The sequence below is a fragment of the Protopterus annectens genome, chromosome 17.part0 (genome assembly GCF_019279795.1).
Source record: "Protopterus annectens isolate FY-2018-M chromosome 17.part0, PAN1.0, whole genome shotgun sequence".
In the NCBI taxonomy this organism is placed as follows: Eukaryota; Metazoa; Chordata; order Ceratodontiformes; family Protopteridae; genus Protopterus; species Protopterus annectens.
In genome coordinates, this window is record NC_056751.1 from 101,322,240 (window position 1) to 101,348,053 (window position 25,814).

Consider the following 25,814-nt stretch of genomic DNA (forward strand, 5'->3'; position numbering starts at 1 on the left):
AAGAACTGAGCATGTGAATTTGATAGAGAGCATTTCAGGATGGTTATTCAACAGAATATCTGGGGTTAAGGTAAAAGGGGAATACTTATATTAAGTTCTAGAGGAGCTCCAACAGTGATAGAAGAGGGGAAAAAAGAAAATGGTAGTTTTATAGTAGTAAGCTACAGGCAAGGGAGGAGGGTTATTTTGGCATGCATTTATATTTTACTTAAAACTGTTTCAGTGCAGCTTTTCAAAATTCAGGGAGAAATCAGCTTTCAGCAAGGGAATATTACTTATAGGTGGGACTGGAATTTGATTTGCAACAGTGAACTTGTATCTAGTGGGGCCTAGAAGAGAAAATATAACAAAAATAATAGATTTCTGAAGACATTTATGAAAATATTTGGGATGTAAGATTTGTATTCAATGGTAGGAGCTCTGAGCGAATTTACGTATTGTTTTCAAAGGTACAAAAGCTGGGCTAGACTAGCAGAAATTATATTTCATAGGAACAAGTGCCTTTAATTGAAAGTTTTGATACACATCCTATAACTGTTTCAGATCACACACCAATAATGACTAAAATAAAACTGCAGGGTAATAAAATAAAAATGAGACACTGGCTTTTCCCTACCTGTGTGTTAAACAGAGATGAGTTTATCAAAGGGTAGTGGAAATTATTCATGAGTTATTGGGGAACACAGAAATTTCTTCAGAAAGTATAGCTAGGGAGTGGGATTAAATGAAAGTGGAGCTTAAAAATAAGGTAGAAATAAAAGAAAGGGATATGGTTAAGAAGTAACAGTTATTTAGGGGGACTATCAAATGTTACAATATTGCAAAATAGGGGGAATCTCACAGAACAAGAGGAGGTGTAACATCAGAGTGCTAAAGGGAAAATAAGTGACCACCTTGATAATATGCATGTGGTTAGAAATATTGCTGTTAAGCCACTGTTTTCTAATAACTCCAGAGCACAAAAGCTTTTACCACAACTCCTCAGACAACAGAAAGTAGAAAGGGTTGTTGCCAATCTTAGGGAGCCTTTAACAAGGAAAATAACAATGAATCTTGTGGCGGTAGTAGAAGTACTTTGGGAATTTTATGAAAATCCATATAAAGCAGAGAAATGTGGAAATCAAGAAAAAAAGCACAAATGGAAATGTTTATGGAAGTATTAAATATGCCACCATTAGACGCAGATGAGGCTGAACTGCTAACTTATGACAGGAGGAGATAATAATGGTGATGTATAATAAATCTACAGGATAGTGTCCAGGAGTAAATGGTATTCCTGTGGAAATTTGGAAGCTACGAAGGAAGAAAGTGATAAAAGATCTGGACGGTTTTAATGGTATTTTAAAAGGAGTGGAAGCACCAACATCCTGGAAGAAATCCGTGGTGGCTATAATACCTAAAGATAGTAAAGACCAGTCTGATAGAGCTTCATATAGGCCCAATTTGATTCTAAACCATGATTATAAAATGTTTGTTTATAGTGGCTACAAGAATGGCAAAGATAATGCCAAAATTGATAGATATGGATCAGTATAGCAATAACCCATGCCTGGGTGTGGGTAATACTGGATTTACCCACGGTTGGTGTGGTCTGGTCACGAGGGCGAAGCCCGAATGGCCAAACAAAGACAACAGTGGGTGAATCCAGCATTACCCACACCCAGAAGTGGGTTATTGCTATTATACAATGACATTATAATAATTACTTTTCTTAAATAATGGCATTGTATAATGCCTCCTTGCTGCTCTCTGGTATTCTGCTGGAGTTCTCATGTACTGCGCATGCGTGTACTTGCGCAGTACATCAGAGCTGTTTGCAAAAGCAACGGAGAAAGCAAAATCTCCGTTGCTTTTTACAACCTGTCTCGCTATGTTAAACGAATTTAACATAGCGAGACAGCTTTAAAAAAAGCAACGGAGAATCTCTGTTGCTTTTTTTAAAGCTGTCTAGCTATGTTAAACCCATTTAACATAGCGAGACAGTTTTGGAAAAAAGCAACGGAGAAAGCAAGATCTCTGTTGCTTTTTAAAGTGTCTTGCTATGTTAAATGGGTTTAAAATAGCGAGACAGCTTTAAAAAAAGCAACAGAGATGCTCCGTTGCTTTTTTTTAAAGCTGTCTCGCTATGTTAAACTCGTTTAACATAGTGAGACGGGTTGTAAAAAGCGATGGAGATCTTGCTTTCTCCGTTGCTGTAAAAAAAAAAAAAGTTATACTAATGGAAAAAGTCAGGGCGACCAGACCTTTTTTCATTACTATAACTCTGATTTACCACGTGCATGCTGACTAATCAGCGTGCACGTTTTGGAATATTAATGGGGGGTTGTTGTATAATGTGGTTTTGTGGAGGGGATGCAAACATTGACAACACTAATAGAGCAATGATGAATCCAGAGGGAAGCAGAATATAAGACAATACTACTGTTTTTGTTAGGTTTTGATGCAGAAAAAACATTTGACAGAGTAAACTGGGTTTTTATGAGTAGGGCACTGAATCATTTGCATTCCCTGATAAAATAATGTTGAAGGAACTCCTCTCTAATAAGTTCTGTTTGAGCAGAAGCACCAGGCAGGGGTGTCCTCATTTCCTTTTATTTGCTTTAAGTTTAGAACTGTTGGCAAAGAAAATAAGGGACTTAACTACTATACCTTTTATATTATTTTATTGCTAAGAAAAGTTGGCTTTATTTGCAGGTGATATGTTGTACCTCATAAAACCAGGAAAAATATTTTGGTGTTGTGGAACATTCTAAGACAGTTTCAAATCTTTCAGGATGCAATATTAATGAAGGTAAAACAAAGGCAATAGCTGTAATTTGTTTACCTACATGAATTGGTTCAGCAATACACATGTTTATGGGGATATGATAAAATGAAATACTTAGGAGTATGGATTAAAAACTGTTCTGTTCTGGCAGCTAAGAATATGTGGGAAGACACTAAAAAGATAAAACAGAAACTAGAAGCTCTGTTTTAGGGATATGGATAGCAAGACACAAGCATTAAAAATGTTTAGTCTCTGTAGTTTTATACACTGGTCAGGCATATTTTTATCAACCAGATGAAAAGGTGTGGATAAATAAAGAGTTGAAGGACTTTTGCCTGAGAGGAGAAGAAGGCAAGAGTCAAGATGGATAAATTGATCCTTCCAGTAGAACATGGTGGTTTGGGATTACCTGATTTGAAGGGGTATTTCAGAACTACACATTAAGGCTCTTATACATAGCACAAGCAGAAAGCTGCACTTCAAAGTAGAAATGAATGATGATGAAATGAGGAAAGCTAAAGAAATAAGGAGAGACTGGGATTTTGTGTTCAGATCCCCAAGAAGAATAACCATATAGAATATTATATTCATGAAGTAGAAAGCATTTTAAGAACTAAACTACAGGAGACTGGAGAAGGATTGTTCTGCCAGTAGGCACGACTGCAATTTGAGGTACAGAGAATAGGCAAGAGGAGGCTGGAATTTACTGGAGAAGACTGGTAAAGGAGCCAAGGTATTGGGAGCAAATAAACAGGGAAAGGTTATTGGGAAGAGGCCAATAATTCATTTGGACTGCAGGCTAGAGGTTGCCTTCCATTTCAAGGTTTGATATCAAAGTATAAGCAAAGAGAAGGTAAAAGGGGGATCCTAACTGAAAGGCCATCACTGGGCAGAGTTTTTAGTAAAGTATAGAACAGAAACTGCTGTTAAAGGATTATTAGTAGGGCATATAAAATATTGCATGATAAATGTAGGAATCTGTGGAGGTTAGAAAGGATTGGGAAGAGAGATTGGATAAGCAATTCACAAAGAAACAATTGGAGGATATATGTATGGCTCCAAAATATGCAGCATAGTCAAGATTTAGGATTTTTGCTTGGCAGCAGACCCCAAAGAATTTATCCTCTTGCAGATTGCAAATGTGGGATGTGATGGGATAGAAAGTGGTAATTGGGGACATGTATTTTGTAATGAGTTGGCAGACTTGAACAACTACCTGCAGACTACTCTGTTAGAAATACTTGGTGAGTAAATTGGTGTAACTAAGGAAGTTGTTTTTTTTAAACTGTGATAGAGAAGTGGAATTGGCTAGACATATTAAGGCCTTGCTGAGTTTAATTCTGGCAGCTGCCAAAAAAGCAATTATTAAAAAATGGAAATCAAAGTCTAAACCAATCATACTAGAAGTAGTGAATATAGTAGCAGAGATAAAAGAACTGGAAATTGGATATTTTGAAAAGGGTAGGAGAACATTTTTTTTTCGCAGAATTTTATAATTTGTTGGTCTTGTTGATTGCAAGGTATATAGACTGTTTATCAGCTGTGGCTTATATCTTGTCTTATTAACATAATTGAATCAAGTATTGGAATCAGATTTTTAATAAAAAAGCCTTCATATGAAAAATCTATAGTTTTCTTATTCATCCACAGAAGCTTATTAATAACTCTTAATGATGGAATAAACATGCTCTTGTTTTGTGTAGTATAATTCGAGTAGCCGTTTTCCATAAATACCATGGTGTTGCCAATGTTCACTATAATTTCTTTAAGTTATAATTTTTTCAGAAACCTCTTTTGTTTTGACATATTAACTAATATCAGTCTTGTCTTCTTTCTGGAGGCTAAATTACAAGCAGAAATGTGATGTTGCCTTTCAGTTAAATTTTCCTGCGGAACATCAGATGTTAAGTTGTCTATCTTGCCTTCGTTTCTTGCTTGTTGGGATCGGAGCCAATCCTCGGCTCCGACTCTGCCATCTTCTAAAGCTCGAGAGCTGTTTACTGGCTCGAGGCTACACCTTATCCCATGATGCCTAGCGCTAGCTACCCAGATCTCGTTTGCCGCTTCAGCTGCGAGGTTCGTTGTTACTGGCTCAGGCTTGTATAAGTTTTATTGTACTACTTTTTCTGTCAGATTAGGGTTCTTTTCTGATAGTTTGTTTTCAATATAGTCGCTAACTAGTTTGTTTAGTGTAATTGTAGTTTTCCCTGAGAACTCGTTTAAATTAGAGAGTTCTCCCCCTCTCCCTCCCTCTATCCCTCTTGTAGGTAGCTTTTTAATTTAAGCCTTTCTTCTTTCTACTTCCTAGGTAGCCGTTTAAGTTAGAGGCTTCCTAGTTTTTTTTTTTTTTTTTTAACTATCTTTAACTGTAGTATATTGTGTGTTTTGGTTAGTGTCTGTTATTTTTTTGATGTTCGGCCCTTTGGCCAAAAACAATTCAGTGTAGGTATAGTATATCTTAGTTGGATATGTCTAAAGAATCCAAGGTGTCTGGATTCAAGAAGTGCGACTCATGCTGTCAGAAAATGTCTCTGACAGATGGGCACACTTCTTGCGTCTATTGCTTAGGTGCAGTGCACCTGCAGGACTCTTGTTCTGTATGCCATGCATTCAACCCAAGGGTTCTGCAGGAGCGCAAAAATAATCTTATTTTGAGGGGTCTTCTTAAGCCCCAGGATTCACCGGCCAAGACTCAGCCGGTGAAATCTCCTAAACCAACCAAATCGTCGGCTCCCAGCTCAGAGCCGTCATTGGTCCAAGCCTTACCTACTACTTCGGTTCCGGCCGGAACCGAGGAGACTGCCTCCCCGTCGGCTCCACCAGTACCTTCGGAGCCATTGCGGACCCACAAGAAGCCGAGGTCCCCTTCTCTAGAGTCTATACATTCGGCTCCTTGGTCTCCCTGTTGCAGAGTGACCGCAGCTACAGATCCTCCCACTCTTCTCGGTCCTCTAGGCTCTCGGATCACGACGTGGAGAGAGTGGTCAGTAGGTTGTTGGTCGCAGGCACTGGCCAAAATGTTGTCCAGCCCTGAACAGGTGTCCGCTCCGTCCGCTTCCATCGATGTTCCTCCTCCGACTCCATCGAGCTCGGAGCCTGAGTTTGTTGGGGTTCGAATCGTGGAACCGTCGGCACTGATAACTATTTCCCCTTCAGTTCCGTCTGCTCCAATCCCCTCGATGGTGCCTTCCGTCGAGGGATCTGGGCGCCGAGACTCCCTCTGCTCTGAGGGGGCGAGTGGCATCGGACCCTTGTCCGACCTGTTCTCCCTCTCGGAGCTTCGCTGCAGGTGAGCTCGGTTCCTACATCGGCCTCAGAGCAGTCTCCCTCGGTGCGGAGGAGGATTCCGGTTTCCTCTGAACCGGAGCCTTCTCTGCATTGTGGCAGGGACGCCTTCGATGTCATGAGGAGTGTACTGGCTTCTGAGTCAGCTCCACGTTAGACCCCACTGGCTCCGTCCCCTGTAGTGCTTGCGTCAACCTCTGCCCCTCCTCCAGACCCCAAGCGTGGGGAACCTGCACTCCAGAGCACCCCATTGGGTGTTTCCTCTTCTTCCGAGGCCTCCCCTGATCATTCAGAGAAGCCCCCTCGGAAGAGGAAGTGCAAGAGGAAGCACATTGACTCCCCTGAGTCTGTCACTTCGGATACAGATTTGGATGAATCGGAAGGGTCCCCGAGATCCCCCTCTGAAGAGGTTTCCTTTTCGGACATCCTAGAAATGCTTAAGCAGAGGGGGAACAGGACTGCCCTAGTCCCTACCAAGGACGAATCTGTATTCTTGGATGCATTTGGTTCCCGACCTTCCACCTCCTGGGTGTTCTCCGCCTTTTGATCCACTAATGTCAGTGGTGGCTCGAAGGGCTTGGTCAGCCCTGGATACAGTGGAACCAACCCCAAGGAGATCCGGCAAGTTTATCACTGCACCCCCTAATAAACAGTTCCTTACTAAGGGTGTTCCCGTGGATGCCATGGTGGTAGCAGCAGCCACTAAAAAGGAGTTAGTGGAAACTTCTTCCTCTGTCCATCCTCCTAACAAGGAGTCTAGGACCATGGATAGATACGGGAAGCGTATGTTTGCTTCAGCGACCTTTTCCATGAGGTCGCTGAATTACTTGTGCCATTTTACCAGGCTTCAGAGGGATCTCCTGAAAGAGTTTGGAGATTCCCTCCAGGATCCATCAGCTGAAGGGGCTCAAGCTAAAGTGGCTTCTCAGCTAGCGACCCTTAATTCGGTAGTTAACTCTTCCATGAGGCTCATTTCCTATGCAGCCTATGGTGCGAGTAGAGCCGCCAGTACAGGCGTGGCCCTCAGGAGACATGCATGGATGCAGCTGTGTAATTTTCCGGAACCTTTTAGAGCGTCGTTCACCAACACTCCCTTTGAAGGTTCATTTCTTCTTGGACCACAGGTGAAAGACACTCTCACTAGGTGTGAACAGGAAGGCAAGACTCTCTCTGCCGTGGGAGTCCGTTTTTCCACTCCTTCCAGACCATATCCCAAAGGTCAGAAGAGTGGTAAAATGTGGTTTCGGAAATCCCAGGGAGCCTCACCTGACACACACATTGATTTTTCCTCCAGGGGTAGAGGAGGAAACAACAACAGACGCCGCCCTCGGGGCAGAGGGGGTCCGCAGAACCAGGGCAGCAGAGAATCCTTCTCTGACCAGCCTTCCAGCATCTCTGAAGGGTTGCCCGGCTCTGGAGGCAGTCGGGGGAAGACTTTCACTGTATCCAAAAGCCTGGCAAAACCTAACGCGAGACAAATGGGTACACTCAGTCATATCCGGAGGCTCTATAATTCCCTTCTTTCAACCTCCCTTACCGTCAAGCAAATCCCTTCCAGATGTTCCACCCAATCTGAGGGCCCAAGCAGTCATAGAAGTTTCAATACTGCTAGAAAAAAAGAGTCATCCAAGAAGTCCCGGCAGACCAACTCTGATCCGGAACTTACTCAAGGTTCTTTTTGGTACCAAAAAAGACAGGGGACTGGAGACCAATATTGGATCTCAGCAGACTAAACAAGTCTGTTCAAAGAACAAGGTTTTGGATGGTCATGCTGCAGTCCATTCTACCCTTTTTGGATCAGGACAGTTGGATTGGATATGCTCAATAGATCTTCAGGATGCATACTATCACATCAAAATGGACAGGTGCTCCAGGAGATTCCTTCACCTCCGGCTGGGAGCCAGTCATTACCAGTTCAGAGCTCTGCCCTTTGGTCTCACCACAGCCCCCAGGGTGTTCACCAAATGCATGGCAGTAGTCACGGCTCACCTGAGGCATCAAGGATTCCAGATGTTTCCATATCTAGACTACTGGCTCCTTACTGCTACTACCAGGCATCAACTCCTTCAAGCCAGAGACTATACAATCACAATTTGTGCCCAGCTAGGCATTACTATAAATTTCGAAAAGTCTACCTTGTTGCCCTGTCAATCTTTTACCTATATAGGAGCAGATTTAGATACAAGAAGCATGTCCACAAGGCTACCGCCAGACAGGGTGGCCACAATTCGGCAGCAAGTTCATATCCTCATGCAATGCAAAAGGGTGCAAGTCAGGTTTGTCCTTCAAACTCTGGGTTCTATGGCAGTGGCAATTCTTCTGATACCTCTGGCCCGTTTTCACATGAGAATCCTTCAGTGGCTTCTCTTCACACAGTGGTCCTTTCAACAGCTCCCCATGTCTTACATGATCATGATTACAGAAACATGCAAAAGGCACCTTTTCTGGTGGATGGTCTCTCCACTAGTGTCTCAGGGCAGACCATACATCCAGCCTCCTCCGGTTGCCACAGTGACCACGGATGCCTCACTGATAGGGTGGGGGGCATTATCAGGGCAGGACAGTCCAAGGCACTTGGCAGCCTCACGAGTACCATCTGCACATAAATGTCTTGGAGATGAGAGCCGTGCTCCTAGTGTTGCAAGCCCTTCAGGACTCTCTCCCTTCCGGGACCATTGCAATTCAAATGGACAAACACGTCAGTAGTGTGGTACATCAACAAGCAGGGCGGAACCAGGTCCTACCCCTTATGTCGAGAAGCGCTCAGACTCTGGCAGTGGGCGATTTTCTCCCAACGATTTCTGATTGTGACGCACATCCCTGGGAAGTCCGTTATTGCGGACAGGCTCAGCAGAGCTATTCTCATGCCTCACAAGTGGTCTCTGAATCAGGTAGTTGCGGATCTGATCTTCATGCAAATGGGGACAGCCTTGCTGCGATCTGTTTGCCACCTCCTTCAACAGCAAATGCAGCAACTACTTCTCCCTTTTACCGCTTCCCGGTCACCCTCCCAGAGACGCTGTAGTCCACTATTGGCCTCGGGGACTTCTTTATTCCTTCCCGCCATTCCCTCTTGTACCCAAACTCATACAGAAAGCTATTCAGTTGGGTTGCAAAATGATCCTCATTGCCCCCTACTGGCCTCGACAGGTTTGGTTTCCGTTCCTGCACCGTTACCTCCTCGAGCAGCCCTGGACTCTGGATCCTATTCCAGACCTGCTGATTCATCAATCAGGAGAGCTGCATCAATCCCTCCAAACACTCCAGCTCACAGCTTGGTTAATCCAATTCCAACCCTAGCCAGGCTTCCCAGCATTTCCCCTGCTGTGCGTGAGATAGTCTCCTCTCACAAATCTGCTACTAGGAAGACTTATGCTAGCAAATGGAAATGTTTCTCTTGTTGGGCAGAGGCTAGGAACATAGATCCCTTTTCAGCCCCGGTTCACGAAATAGTGGAGTTCCTAACGGAGCTTTTTCGTGCTGGGTCCGCTTCTGCCACAATCTGGGTTCAACTAGCAGCCATCTCTAACTTTCATGTTGGGTTCTCTAATCTAAACATTGTCATAAACTGTGTAAGGCCTTCCTCAGAGGGACCACTCTCCTTAGGGCCCCAGTGAGAGATCACCCTCCTCCTTGGGACCTTAATTTGGTACTAACCTCCTTGATTATGCCCCCTTTTGAAACCGGCAGCATCCTGCTCCATTAAGTTTCTATCTTGGAAAACTCTCTTTCTGGTAGCTATTACCTCAGCCAGACGGGTCTCGGAACTTCAGGCACTAAGTGTTCGTCCTCCGTACTTAGTTTTTCATAAGGACAGGGTAGCTCTGAGAACTAATCCCTCCTTCCTTCTGAAAGTCTGCTCAGAAAATAATCTAAACCAAACTATAGACCTTCCTGTGTTTTTCCCTAACCACACCAACAAGGCAGAATACAAATTACACCTTTTGGATGTTCATAGACAATTGCGTTTTTACCTGGATAGGACGAAGGATATAAGAAAGTCGGACCAACTTTTCTTTTCCTATGCTAGGGGCAAACAGGGCCTTCCAGTTTCCAAAGTGACCCTGTCCAGGTGGTTGTCTCACATTATTACCTTCATCTATCAACTAAGAAACTGAGTTGTCTATCAAACCGAAAGGTCATTCTACTAGGGCTTTGGCCACCTATGTAGCCTTCCAGTCTAGGTTGCCCATGGACTCTATCTGTGCCGCTGCCACGTGGGCAACTCCTCATACCTTTATTTCTCATTGCAAGTTAGACATGGTCTCCAGGAATAGAGCTAACTTTGGTTCCACTGTTCTGAAGAGTCTGTTCCAATGAGCCGCCCAGGATCGTAGGTGCTAGGGACGCTGTCCCAACAAGCAAGAAACGAAGGCGAGATAGACCACTTAACATAAAGAAGTTATGTACCTACCATAATGTTCCATGTTAGTTGTCTTCATCTCGCCTTCTTTCTTGCGTCCCCCCCCTCCATCCCCCTGTCCTGTTGGACCGAGAGGAGTTTAAGTTTCACTGGCTGAGTGTTCTCTGGTTTGTTTCCTCTACTTAGAGATTATAACAGGTTGGTTTAACCCTCTGTTTGGAGGGGTTTCATTACATAGCTATGGCTGGGGTAAGCTATTTCAAACGAGATCTCGGTAGCTAGCGCTAGGCATCATGGGATAAGGGGTAGCCTCGAGCCAGTAAACAGCTCTCGAGCTATAGAAGATGGCCGAGTTGGAGCCGAGGATCGGCTCCGATCACAACAAGCAAGAAAGAAGGTGAGATGAAGACAACTAACATGGAACGTTATGGTAGGTACATAACTTCTTTTTCACACTCGTATTTGTACCTTCGTAAAGGTAATACATTCTTTTCCTTATGACTTCTCTGGTACTGCAGGAAATGTGGTTTCTCCATGTTTATCTACTAGGTATATCTTCTAGATATGCCATTTTTGAAAGATTTCTTTATTTGATGCTTGTCAGTCATTCTTTTCATTTATATATTTGATTTCTTCAAGCTATGCAGTTCATCATATTGTTTAATACTTTGTTTCACCTTTTTTATGTTTATAGTCTTACTTAATTCTTCTTATTTTGAGTACTTCTTAGTGCATTGGGTCTGTAATTTTTTTTCTTGTTTTCTGGATGACATCTCCTGCATTAGGTCTCTTTCCTACTGATCATCCTTGATGTTGTTTTGATGTTCTTCTCGTCCAGACCTTTGTTTTTTTGCCCCAGATGGTTTCTTTGCTGTGAGTTAAACAGCTATATTGGCTGAGTGGCTCAAGTGTGAGAGTTTGTTCAGTGAGTTTTGCTGCAGTGTATTGTAGTGTATGAGCTGGCAGTGTGCTTTTTGAGAGTTTTTCCCCTTTTCTTCACTGTAGTGCAACCGTGGAGTTGATCGTATTTATAATTTCTGGGATGGGGGACTTGCCCCCTGTAAATCAAATATTTTTTTTTGTTTTTCATGTTTTTTTTTTTCTTCTTTTGGTTTTGGGATATAATTTACGATGAACAGTGAGCTGAAAAATCAGAGCTCACAGTCACAAAGGGAAACCAAGCAGTGTGTCTGTTGCCATTAACTGAGGATTTCCTGATGGAGATCACTGTTGCAGTGTTCCAAACAGATGGGTTTTTACAACGATGTCTGGCTGGGTGCTAAAGCTTGAACCTTCCCTAAAGCACGTATCATATGTATGACCTCCGCTTAGAAGGGTAGTAGGTGTATGTAGGTGGACGTATGAGCATTAATCCTCCGACTGAACACGGGTCTTACAGCTGTTGGTCTGATGTTTTCATGGTCATTGGTACCGTTAGTTTCTTGGAATCCGATAAGTACCCCATTGGAGACCTTCCTTTATTTATATATAGCTTTACTGTACTTGTGTGAGCTTATGTATGAATACAGGTCTAGCATACTCCTCAGTCAGAGCCTACGTGTCAGCACCTCATTCCACTTGTTTTGTCCAGGGCTGAGGTCAAAAATTCTTGAAAGCAGTACTGCATCTAAGACTACCAAGGAAACCTGCGCCCCCACCTTGGGACCTCAGTTTTGCCCTAGAAAAGCACACTGTACCTCCCTTTGAACTAGACATATCTTCTACTGTCCAATTCTACACCTGGGAAATTATCTTGTTGCTAGCTCTCACTTCTGCAAGGGGAGTCCCAGAACTTCAGCACTGATTGCTTTTCCACCTTTTCTTATTTTTTATAAGCATGGGGTGTTCCTGAGGGGTAATCCCTCCTGTGTGCCTAAAGTGGTGAATGAGATGTCTCTTAACCAGGCTGTCAACCTGCTCACTTTGTTTCTTAACCCAGAGAACAGAGGCAGACGTCTCCTACATTCCCTAGATGTACATAGACAGCTGAGATTTTACTTGGAGAAGGCTACATCTGTCAGACCAACTGTTTGGAATATGCAACAGTGATCATTAGGGCATCTAGTGTTGTGCTAAGTTCTTCCACGGCTGTAAAATTTCTGCCAGCATTATATAACTTTTACTGCTTTAACATTTCGTCAGGTTTCAGACTGGGAAACCTCTTGTTAGTGTGCTTCTCAGTCAGCCACCATCATGGATGTTGTCCTCAAAGTACCATGAAACTTGAGCAGTTGTTGTTTGAGTTAATTAACGTACAGCTAGATAACTGACTGTATGAATACAGGAGAAATTTCAGATTTAAGGGATTACCGAGAATTATGGCTACAGTATGAATTACAATTAGATTTTGTCGCAAGTAGCCAGAAGTTCCCACAGCATAATAAAGCTTATTTTTTTTTAGATAATTGCCATTTTGCTAAAATATTTGTTCTACTCGTCAGATGTTTAAGTAAGTAAGGGGTTGCACTTTATATGTTTTGATGCACTTTGTTTCTGAAGCACTTTACTGCTCAGGATGCACTTTAGATTTAAATTTTCTTGACTCGCTGATTAATTGATCGATTATTGTATAATTGAATTGAATAATGAATGTAGTGAAATGTATATAAAGTACACCATTCTTGTGCATGATTATTCCCATGAAGGCTTGATGCCGAAGTACTAGGAACACGGTGAAAGTGGATGATGACCGTTTCTCCAGTTGTTCAGTGTGTTTTTTTTTTTCTTTCTTTCTTTCTTTGGTGAGTTGGTTCGTGGAGTGGTGTTTTTGGATTCATCAAGATGTTTAGCCAGACCTTAGAGTATTTCTGTTTTGCTGTTATTTGACTGGACATTTGATAGAACTGGAAAGGATGCAAAAAAACCCTTTTAGCCTTTTTGGCCCTACTTCCTGTTAACCGTCAGACCTGTCTCAGTCTGCTGTCCCACTTGTTCTCCATCACTGACTGAGAGGTATTACCACTTAGGCAGCTGTCAAGAATAGTTATTTTTTTTATTTTGTGCAGCCCTATCCCCACTATGCATGCTTGGTAACACTCCCAAGGTTCTGTCATGCAGTTCTCATCAGTGTTGGTGTGCTGCATGCCGTTGAGTGAAGTAACCTCCTAAAGACAGCCCTGTACCCTTGAAGCCATATTCCAGTAGAGTCTCCAGTATCCACTGTCAACTCAGTGATAGGAGACTGTAAACCCACTTCTTTCCCCTGAGAAGAGGGAAGCCGGTTTAGTTGCATCACTCCCCTCCATGTCAGTTCAAACAGATGTTCAAGACAAGATTCAAACTCTGGTCGTCTGAGTTGTAGTTAGAGCTTCATCCCTCTATGCTAATGGGGCTTGCCTAAAGATAGCAAAGGATGCTACAGCAGAGTGTTGCTTGAGGACTAATGTGTAAGTGTAGATTTAAGTAATTTACTATTGCTAGTTAGTATCATTGGTACTGAATATAGTATTACAGGAATCAAGAGAACAGCTTATCCCGTACAGAGCATGAAAACTACTTAACTCCATGATTTAAAAGTCAGTAAAAATACAATCCTTTTACAGGGCATTAAGGACCCAGGCATTAACTGGGTACTACCCATTTATTTCTTTGATAATGTTGAAAAATGTGAGAAACTGCTACATTCATGCCATTAAAGTTGCTGAATTTGCAAATGCATTGTAGTTATTGGGTCATTAACAGAATTAGTTGCCATAAGTCTGCTTGATTATTTGTTAGTTGATTGGCCGATTGAGATCATAGAGTAGCTAATATCCATTTTACTTTTAGGTTGCCCATCTGGCTTAAAACGATTGCTTGAAGATGAAAAGATTAAAAAGGTTGGAGTAGGAATCGAAGGTGATCAGTGGAAACTGCTGAGTGACTATGAAATAAAACTGAAAGGATTTGTGGAATTGGGGATCATGGCTAACCAGAAGGTAACATGCTTCTCACTTTTTTTTTTTTTTTACAGGTTTTCAGTGCTAAGATGAGGATTTATTTGCTAGGAATAAGATTTTGTGGTTTGATGCTGAGGTTAGTTACTGATTTGTTGTAATGTGTAAGTTCTCCTCATTTGATACTTGTCTGCTGTCACTACCCAGATGATATCAGTCAGATCCAGGGTGGTACGGCCATAGGGATAGTCTACAGCACCTAGTATTCACAGGCAGTCTCTCTTCCAAGTAATTACCAAACCTGACCATGAGTATCATCTGAGATTAGATGACTTACTGACATGCAACAGACTAGGCCATAAACTGAACAACTCCATCATATTTATTGGTTTCTAGGTACTGATATCTATTACAAGTTTTTGTCAGGAAGATTTCAGCTACTGTAAGTTTATCTGTATTTTTGTCCTGGAAGTCATGATCTTGTTTGACTAGCTGTTGTATAGCTCTTTTCATTTTTGAATGGAATTTCTTTATTTTCCCTTCATATTGAGGTTTTCTTGTAGTTTGGTTAATGCAAGTGATTCCTTTGAGTTCTTGTGATGTTATTTAACTCTTTTTAGGTGACCACTCTGGCTTATAACCTTATCTGTGAATGTTCTATTGTAGGACATGTATCCAGATACATGTCCTACAATAGACATAACATATGTGATGTGGACTGATAACAGATGAGCCTACACACACACACACACACACTTGACAACTGTTATGATACATCCACACTCTTGTAACTACGCACACTGTCCTGGTACTGAATATATGTAGGAGGTGTTAGGAGGGACATTGCTATACCTGTATGTGACAGTATGGGTAATACAGGCTAAATTGCCTTGTGTGAATGGCATATATCTATGACAAAATCCACACTGTCACGAATGACATACATGCCATTAATGTTGTCAAACACCTATGTATGCAGTGTGTGCATAAGCTGAATAGGCAGCACACATGCATCTGGAGTAACAATTTTGTAAGGCCAAGAACACTTCATCAATGGGCACAGACAATATCCCAGCATGCCTTCTGAATAACATGAAACATGATCTTTCAGGCCTTCTGGAATTGCTATATAACTGTAGCCTCCGAACATGCTCCATGCTCATGAATGGAGAACAGCAACATTCATCCCTCTGCACAAAGATAGACCACTTACAGACCATGGAAACTACAGAACCTTAAGTCTCACTAGTCTTATATGTAAAGGCATGGAAAGAATAGTCTTCCAAATGTTCAGTGATTATACAGTAAACCTCCAGACACTAGACTCAACCCAGTTTGATTTTGTCAATGGCAGATCATGCCTACTCAACCTGGTGGACTTCTTTGAGAAGGTTACCAGAGTGATGGATGAGGGCAAAATGGTTCACACCGTCTACATTGACTTGGCCAAGGCATTTGGCACAATATCCCAGTCAGGCAATGTTGACAAACTCTAAGTTAGGTACAAGTACGTATGTTACCTGGTGGATAGCCAACTGGCTCACAGTCAGGACCCAGGAAATTGGAATTGGGGAGTCTACCATTACAAAGAGGCCAGTCACAAGTGGAGTCCCTCATAGATTGGTCCTTGGACCACTCCTTTTTGGCATTTATTTCTCTGAAGTCAAGGCCAATGTCAGTGGTCTTTGGCTGACTAAATTTGGAGATAATTGCAAATTAAAAGAGCTGTCATTGAATCCCATACTGACACAAATGTCCTGCAGGAAGGACTGACGCAGACAAGGAACTGGTGTCAGAGCCATGGACTAAAACTAAATGCCAAAAAATGCATAATAGTGTCTTCAGGAAGTCATCCAGCTCTATTAACTGTTATATTGACAACACACCCCTTACAGTTGATCCAGTAGTCACGGACTTGGGAACCCACATAAACAGTAATCTAGACCTTTGACCATCATGTGTCTATAGTACTCAGGAAATCATTCTATGTTGTGCAACTTATAAACAAAAGTATGGCATGTAAGTCCAAGGAAGTCATTGTTCCATTGTATTTTGCATTCATCAGACCTATCATTGAGTACAGTGCCCCCTTTGGTATGTACTTAAGGCATATCCAACAATTGGAACGTTTACAGAGGTTCCTCACTAAATGAATTCAGGGTGCATGTAAAATGTCCTGTGCAGCCCACCTCAAGGGCCTATCCCTGTATTCAGTATCCTACAAGCTTTTGAGGAGACATCTATACCTGGCAATAGGGCATTGGCAGACCCCACTCTGATGGATCTCCAGCATATCCACTAAACAAACAGAACCAGAATTACTTGTTCTAAACACTTGAACCTTGCCTGTGATATAAATAGTCCCTGCTGGAGAGACAAGTATGTATCACCAAGACTAGCCCCCATCTCTGGAACAGGCTCCACATCCGTGTGAAGCAGAGCTCCTTCTAACCCAATTCAAGTTCAGCTTGGAGAGTTGGATGGGGAACAGGAAATTTAACTCTGGTTTGGCACCTATGTCCTTAATGGACACAGGCAACCTGTAAATGTTTCATCTCCCAAACCCCTACTTACACTTATCAGGGTATCAGAACTTGTCAGAGATTTGGGATGCATGGCTAGGCTTAAAAAGGCCCTTGTGGTTGTTAATCTAGTAAACATTTATGAACCTATTGGTGCGCTGCACCATCTGTCAGTCATGTATATTCCCCAGAAACAATACCTAGGCATGGCTAATAAGTTATGTTACAGCACACTTTGACAAATGTGGTACACTTCAGTTACACATCACTGTAAGATGTGTAGGGAAGTACATGAAGGGTGAATTCTTCACAGCTGTTGGTGTGATGAAGGCTGGGAACCATAAAGTTATGCCCCTGATGTGCATGTCCATCAAATACTTAATAGTTCTGTTACATTCAATGGAATAGTCAGCTCTGTGACCACATGCTGGTGGACGTACCACTTACCTTCTACCCCAAGACACAGATCACATGCCTATTGGTCTTGATTATAGGGTGTGATGTTCATGTTATACTTGGGTGGTATGTCTGTTTCTTGATTCAACAAATCCCTCCATGTGTCTCAACAATGCAGTTGCAGTCATGCCTATGGCAGGAGTCTCTGGTATGTGTTGATACTGTCTGTATTCTACTAATATCACAGCTGTAGTCCTTCAGGCAGCTGTTTAGAAGCAGCATGTGAATGTTATCTGTGAATCTTCACTTAACTAATGGGCAGGAAAGGACCTAGCAGACACTTGATGTACCAAACTGATCACTAGATGTGAGATTTGTCATGTTTCACATTTCAGTCTTGTGAGATGCCATGTATGTCATACACTGGTCTACCCATTTGCTGATATAGCTGTTCATGGCCACATGTGACTGTTGATTGAGTCCCTCAGTGTGGATTTTTGTCATGCCTTGATCTTGCCAAGTTCCACAGGATGATACTCTTGTCATCATGCATGCCCCTCGACCTCTTTGAGGACATTTGTCAGATGTAACGGACCTGATATAGCAGTAACAGCTCACACAGGTCTGTTGCACACACACCTGGAATATTACTAGTGTACATGAAGAGGTCCATGTTAACTGTTGGTCTACCTCACAGTCGAGAAGTGTCAAGATATCCCTAAACATGCATGCATCAGGTGCTGTCCACCCAACTCAGGTGGATGCATGTTGATGTATGTTGATGTACACCCTTGAACGGGCACATGGGCCATGTGGATGGTGTGTTGAACTGTATTCAACCGTAGTAGAAAGGTGTATGTGCTGGGTCACGCCATAGGTGATTGGTGATGTCACAGCACATGGATTACGTGTGATAGGCCTGGATGAAGCTAAGGTGGTATATACTGCCTATTGTGATCTGACTTAGGGTTATGACACAGACATGCAAGTTATCATTGAGGAAACACCCAGGCTGAGGATTAAAACTTATGTCAGTTGATGGGTAAACAATTGACACTGACAGAACACATCACGTGAAAGCTGATGAATCAGCCGTACCAGCAGAGCTGTCACCATTGGCAAACCCCAGGGATCTGTGCTTGGCCCTTCACTGTTTGAACTGCATTTCTCGACAGTTCAACCTAAAGTATATGGCCTTTACATTATCAAGTTTGCTGATTCTTGCATATTGTGTGCAATTCTCGAGTCCACCAATGGTGATAACATAGTACATAAGGAGCTAAGACACACAACTAAATGGTGACAAAGGTACACGATGTACAAATAAATGCAGAAATGTGTGTTTGTAATGTTTGTCTGAAAAGTGGAGTTCATGTCAATCACAGCATTGACAACAGTCCTGCTATACAGAAACTCAGTGATGCAAGCACTGGGAACATGTTTAGAGAGCCAGTCTGAACTTTGACCACCGAGTATCTATACTGCTTTTGAAAGCCTGTGTTGTGCACATCGTATTGAGATGTTAGAATTGTATGACAGCACTGTAGTCAAACCTTATTACAGCACTATTGAAGTATAATGTGCATTTTTACACGTACCTTACTTGACACATGCACTTGACACATGTAGCAGCTGGAGAAACCACAAGGCTTTCTCAGCAAAATAACACAGGGCCTCCACACCATGCCATGATGTATATGGATAGATTAAAAACCATATCACTGTTAACTTTACTGTATACGATGAGGAGACCGCCTGACCCTACCCTGGTGTGAGTACTGCATATCCAAAAATGTGATATAGCTGATGGCATCAGCAGTATCTGTTGAGGAGCAGATGAGTGTCCCACATTCTGGGGTAAAATGCCATCTATAATGTCAAGCAGCAACACACACAGACACACACTTGACTGGAATAAGAATAGAACCACTACCTGTAGCTTACCAGACAACATACAGCAATTAGAGAGAACACAGGGTTGTGCCTGGGAGACTCCCAGGCGTACAAAGATGACATGCATGGAAAGACTGATATACCTGTCACTGTACTTTCCCTGTACTCTGTATCATGCAGGCTGCTGAGAGGTGGACTTATGGCTGCCCTGCAGAGCAGTCTCAGACCCTGCCCTTCTGGCAGTGATGGACATCTGCAATTCAAATGGGACAACTGTAATTTGCCCAAAGGTACTCAATCTAGCCTGTGACATAAACAGAACATGCTGCGGAGACAGATATAGTCCCTCAACGATTCACACTCCTCTGTAATTGGCTTCCCCTGTGTGATAAGCAGTGCTCCTGAATGACCCTGTTCAAGTGCACTTTTCACTGCTGGTTGGGTGATTGTAAAGTTGCCTCTGGGCTGGCATCTTTGTCCCTCATAGGTCCAGTTGTGCACACAAATTTGCTGTGCTAACAATGACCATCTAAATATGCTTAGTTAAAGGTACTTTGGTTTATAAAGACCTAGGCTTCAAATGCCTCATGTAGACTGACAACCATATTCATGGTCGTGGTCTCCACTCTTGTGGGAGGAGAGGCTGGACTCTGCCCTTCTGAGCTGGGAATTTCTGGTTAAAGGCTTATAGTGCCTGCATATTTGAACTGTTTCTTACTGAAATTGGTACACCTTGTTTGCTGTAGCATAGACTAGATCCAGGCCTGCTGAATCTAGCTTTGTTTGTATGCTTGTTGTTTGTTTGCTTGTTATTTCCCTGAAACGCTAATTCCACCTAAAACGCGGCTTTTCAGCGCTTCTGTGGATCCCTAGTGATATCTACATTGTTTACTGTACTTATTTCCTTGTTTCACTTGAAAGAAAGTTACTGTTTGTCGTTTTTGCATTTAAGTTACATGTAACACATTGCATTTAAGTTACCTGGCACTTGCTCACTAAAGCAATTATATAAGTCAGCACTAAAAAATTAAAAGCACTACACCCTCACAAACTCCCCTTGAGTACCTTGTTCCCCATTAGCCCTTTTTTTCAATTATAAAGGAATTCCCAATACTATTCTAGCATGTCCAAAGGTCAGTTGTCAATCTCCTCTCCAGTCCAGCTGGTGAACCTGGGAATCTTGAGGCAATGTTACAACTGCATCATGTACACAGACAACCCTCTCCTCCTCCCAACATATTCCAACACATGTGAGAGATGCAACCATATAGCCAAACTGGAGGCTAAGCTCTCTCAACTCAGTACTGGCGTAACCAGTCAGGAGGAGAAGGAAACCACACTCACTACAATTCCAGTCTCACATAGACCTACCACGACAGCAAACCAAACTCAGAAACACACAAAAACATACTCGGAGGCTCTAAATAAAAATCTGCCTAAGCAGCAGAGACCTCCAAAGCAGACACCCAAGCAACCGCTACCCCAAAACAAAACACGTGCAACACATAGCTCACAAAGCCAGTGTGCCGAACAGTCACAGCCCTTAAGGCTAAACAACACACCTGATACACTTGTAATAGGTGACTCTATCTTCAGGCACACTGATGTCCCGCTCACCAGGCTGAACAAGGAGAAGGTCACGGTGAGCTGCCTGTTGGGCGCTAGGATCCGCCACATAACACAAGCACTCAGGTCACTCCAAGGCAAGTACAAATATGACTCTGTCATTGTCCATGCTGGTGTGAATGACCTGAGACATACCTCCCTGGACTATATGAAAAGAGACATGGAGGAGCTCTCTGAGCATGTAGCCCAGGCCGGTATGACCCTGACCTTGAGTAGCATCTTACCCTCACCAAGAATGATGCCACAATATGAAGACAAGATGATCAATTTCAACAATTGGCTTAAGTATTGGTGTCATTCAAAGGGGATCCAATGCCTGTCAGCCTGGGATGACATGCTCGACAAGCCACGATGCTTCGCTAGGGACGGCTTGCACCTGTCACCCCTGGGCTTTCAGATATTGGCAAAGGCTCTTGCTTCCCCCATAGTGCCTTTTTCAGGCAAGGCTCAAAAGACAAACCCACCTCCATAGGTATTACAAGGGATAAGAAACTAAGAGTAATGCTACTCAACGCCAGAAGTCTAGACCTCAAGATGCACGCACTCGAAACTCTCCTTAGCGTGGAGAACATCGATATCTGTGCAGTAACAGAAACCTGGTTCAAGGCTCCCGAGAGCACCCCAGCACTACCAGGTTATACCTCATACCATGCTTTTCGGCCCCAAAACTTGGACCGAACCACAAAAGGAGGGGGGAGTATCAATATTCATCAAAGATACCCACACCTCCAGGTTGGTGGCACAGCACGAAGCATCAGAGACTATCCATGTGCAACTAACAGTGGGTAAAACTGCCTTCCAGTTTATAGCCTGCTACAGACCACCCTCCCAAACCCAGGAACCCCACTCGGCCTTTCTGAGAACACTGGAAAATATGAAGGTCTCTCCAAACAGCATTGTATTGGGCGACTTCAACTACCTAAACATAGACTGGGAGCATTACTCTAGCTCCAACACCCTAGCCCAAAGGTTCCTAGAATTTATAAACTCAAATGCTATGGAACAACTTGTTACCACTCCCACAAGAGGGGAAAACATACTGGACCTGATAATCACCAACATGGGGACTCTCTGCTCCAGACCAGAAATGTATCCCTCAGTGGTAAGATCAGAGCATAAACTAATCTCACTGGGTATTCACATCCTGACCCCACCCCCTGCCCAGAAAACCACAATGAAAAACTTCCCTAAAGCAAATTTCACACTCCTCAAAACCGAGGTGGAATCCTTCAAAGCCCCCGAGCCTGTGGAAAATACGGCCCAGACCGCAGAATCCTTTATAAATGCATTCTATAAACACCATGGATCATGCAATCCCAAATAAAACCAAGACCCAATCCTCCAAAGGCAGACGTCCTGTCTGGTGGACCCCAGCCATAAACAAAAACTATACAATAGAAGGAGGAAGCTACTACATGATGGAGCAAAATCCCAAAAAGGGAAGGCATCTCTGATCAGTATTAGCAAAAAACTACAGGCACTCATAAAATCGTCTAAGGCCAGCTTCGAGAGAAAAATTACACAGGACACTTAAGGATAATCACAAGGCTTTCTTTAGTTATGTTAGGAACCTGGGTGGGAATTCCCAGATATGCTCAGAATTACTCCAAAATGACAAAAAATACATCGAACCCACAGACATTGCCAACATCCTAGCTGACAGGTTCAGCACAAACTTCTCCCCCTCCTCCCACCAAAGGGCAAATATCTATCCCAGCAGAGTGCTGCCCCCCTGATATCTCAGATGCTCAGGTAAGAGCCGCCCTCTCCAAAGCAAAAAACACAGCATCAGTGGGACCAGACGTGTCCCGGGCTGCGTCCTACATGAACTCCAAGAAGAGCTAAACCCAAACATAAAAGTACTGTTCAATCTCAGCCTTACTACAGGATATGTACCCAAAGAGTGGCGTACAGCAACAGTGGTCCCTCTCCACAAAGGTGGTGCCTCAACGGATCCTGGAAACTATCGCCCCATAAGCCTGACTAGCTTGGTCTGCAAAGCTATGGAAAGGATCATCATGGACCTCATAAATAAAGATATTGGGGACCTACAGACACTGGATCCTACCCAGTTCGGCTTTAAGGGCAGATCCTGCCTCTTAAACCTGGTCGATTTCTTTGAAACAGTCACCAAGGCCATTGACGAGGGAAAGGTGGTCCACACAGCCTACCTGGACCTCGCAAAAGCCTTCGATACAATACCCCACTTGGGCATTAAAGATAAGCTCACCAGCTTAAATATAAACAACTATGTCACTAGATGGGTTGCAAATTGGCTCAAGGACAGAACCCACATGGTTAGAATTGCTGGAGCCATGTCAGACTCCAAACCAGTTACAAGTGGCGTCCCACAAGGCTCAGTCCTGGGACCTCTCTTGTTCGGTATATATTTCTCGGAGGTACAGGCCAACACGGAAGGACTGTGGCTGACCAAGTTCGCAAATGGCTGCAAACTGGGTGCCATAATCGACTCTCCAGACGACACAAGCATGCTCCAAAAGGGCCTCATAGAAACCGACAACTGGTGCCAGAGCCATGGCCTCAAGCTAAATGCCAAAAAGTGTATAGTCATCCCCTTTGGCAAAAACAAAGTGCCCACAAATTACCACATAGGTGGTAATCCATTAAGTACAGAAGAAGTAATTAGGGACCTGGGGACCCAAGTTGATAGCAATCTCTCATTTGACAACCACGTGGCCAAAGTGGTTAGAAAAACATTTTATATAGCCCACCTAATCATGAAGGGATTCACATCTAGATCAGGGGAGGTCATCGTGCTTCTTTACTCATCCCTCATCAGGCCCATAATTGAGTACAATGCCCCTTTTGGGATGTATCTTACCAGACACCTGCAGCAACTGGAATGACCCCAAAAATACCTCACCAAGAGGATCAAAGGGCTCAAACAGATGCCATATGCTGCCCGGTTAAAGAAACTCCAGCTCTACTCAGTGGCATACCGCCTGCTCAGAGGCGATCTGTGCCTGACGTATAAAGCCATGTCCAACCCGGAATTAATGGACATGCTGCACCTCAGAAAATCCAAATCCCATCGAGCTACGCGCTCGAGAGACTTGAACCTCAGCACTGAAATAAATAGGACATGCTGGAGGGACAGATTCATAACCCAGAGGCTCCCTTCACTCTGGAATAAAATCCCAGTCCAGGTTAGGCAGTGTCCCTCATTGACTTTCTTCAAGAGGAATCTTGATGAGTGGATGGGAGATCGTAGGTTTACCCCGGGTATCACTTCTGTGTCACTGTTAGACAGAGACACAGTATACTAACCTCGAAAAAGGGCATAGCAAAATTAATTTAAAATGGGTGGCGAAAGCCAAACACACTCTGGCTAGGCTTGTGGATGCCCTAGGGCAGATAGCCTAGTATAAACCTATGAACCTATATATTCCTAAAACTTGCATCTGCCACATATTGTATTTGTAACTGTACAATGAATCTAGAGCAATTTCTCTCTCTCTTTCAGGTAACAACAAACCAGATATCAAACAGGTTGTCAGCACACACTTCACCTCCTCAACAAACCAAGTGCACAACACATAACACTACATATGCAGAAGTAGTCATTAGAACCTTACCAGAAGAGCAGATACCTTCCAAATGCAAACCTTCTGCACACATTACAGTCCCAGTGGAACCCACTACACACAAAAACAAATGTATCATTGTGTCACCCATTAAGATCTTAAGGCAAAACACCTGAAAAAATCAATGTCTTGGTCATAGGAGAATCTATAGTGAGACACACGTCCCCCTCACCAAGGATAAAGTCATGGGTCAGCTGCCTGTCATGCATGCACTCAAGTGTCTCAACAAACACAGTTGCACCTCTGTCATAATCCATATTGGAGTAAATGACTTCAGACATACCTCACTGGACTATATGAAGAGAGATGTGACTGAGCTCTCATACTGTGTTCCAGGCAAGTATGTCCATAGCCCTAAGCAGCATTCTACCTTCAACCAGGATGATGCCTCAATACAAACAAAAGAATTACCAACTTCAGCAGTTGGCTTAGCTACTGGTGTGAATACGGTATTTGTCAGCCTGGGGTGATATGCTTAACAGACCACGTTGCCATGCCATGGATGTTCTTCATCTGTCACTTGACTTTCTGTTACTGGCAAAGGTACTTGCCTCCCCCATAGTGGCTTTTTTTAGGCACTGTCATCTGAGCAAAATTCCTGACATAAACCTATCTTCAAAAGACAAATTCAAGGTTATTCTGCTTAATTCTAGGAGTACATATCAGAAACTACAATAAATGGTTTATGCAATCACAGATGCATGGTTTAGGGCTACAGAGAGTACTCAGACCATGAAAGGCTATAATGCCTTCCAGACGTTCAGGCCACAAAATGGACATGAAAGTACCAAAGGAGGAGGTGTATCCATCTTCATAAAAGATGAGTACATCTCAAGACTGGTTAAGCAGTACAACTCCGTACAGTTACTCCAAGTCCAAATAACTATAGGAAAGACCCACACACACACACGTCATTGTTAGGTACAGGTCCACCAACATGAATGATGAAAACCACACAGTGCATTCCTGGACCTACTTGACTCTCTCATAACACAGTCAAACACCCTAGGCTTGAGTGACTGTAACTATCCTTCCATCGATTGGGATACATATGAGCTCAAACATGCTCGCCGTAAGGTTCATGCACTTAGTAAAAACACATGCTCTGGAACAGTTAGTCCACACCCCCACAAGGGTCTCAAATCTCCTTGAGCTAGTACTCAGCAACATGGGAGATCGCTGCACTGCCCTATGTGAGACCCTCCCTGGTAAGGTCTGACCATAAATCCTTCATGTTCAATGTAACAATTGATGTTAAGTTGTCTATCTCGCCTTCATTCTTGTTGGTTGGGTTTGGAGCTGATCCTCTGCTCCGACTCGGCCATCTTCAAAAGCTCGAGAGCTACTTACTGGCTCGAGGCCCCCCTATATCCCATGATGCCTGGCGCTAGATACCCAGATCTCATTTGCCGCTTCTGCTGCGAGGTTGCTTTTACTGGCTCAGGTCATATTTTTCAATTTTATTGTTAGTATATATAAAAA

General features: G+C 43.2%; 1 protein-coding gene across 1 annotated transcript in view; it reads left to right on the forward strand.

The window, feature by feature from the left end:
• The window catches only part of WRN (WRN RecQ like helicase), a 2,579,924-nt gene that overhangs the window by 1,509 nt on the left and 2,552,601 nt on the right, over window positions 1–25,814 (forward strand). The window contains 1 exon segment of the mRNA XM_044059154.1: window positions 14,184–14,332. Coding sequence (XP_043915089.1) covers window positions 14,184–14,332 — 149 coding nt within the window.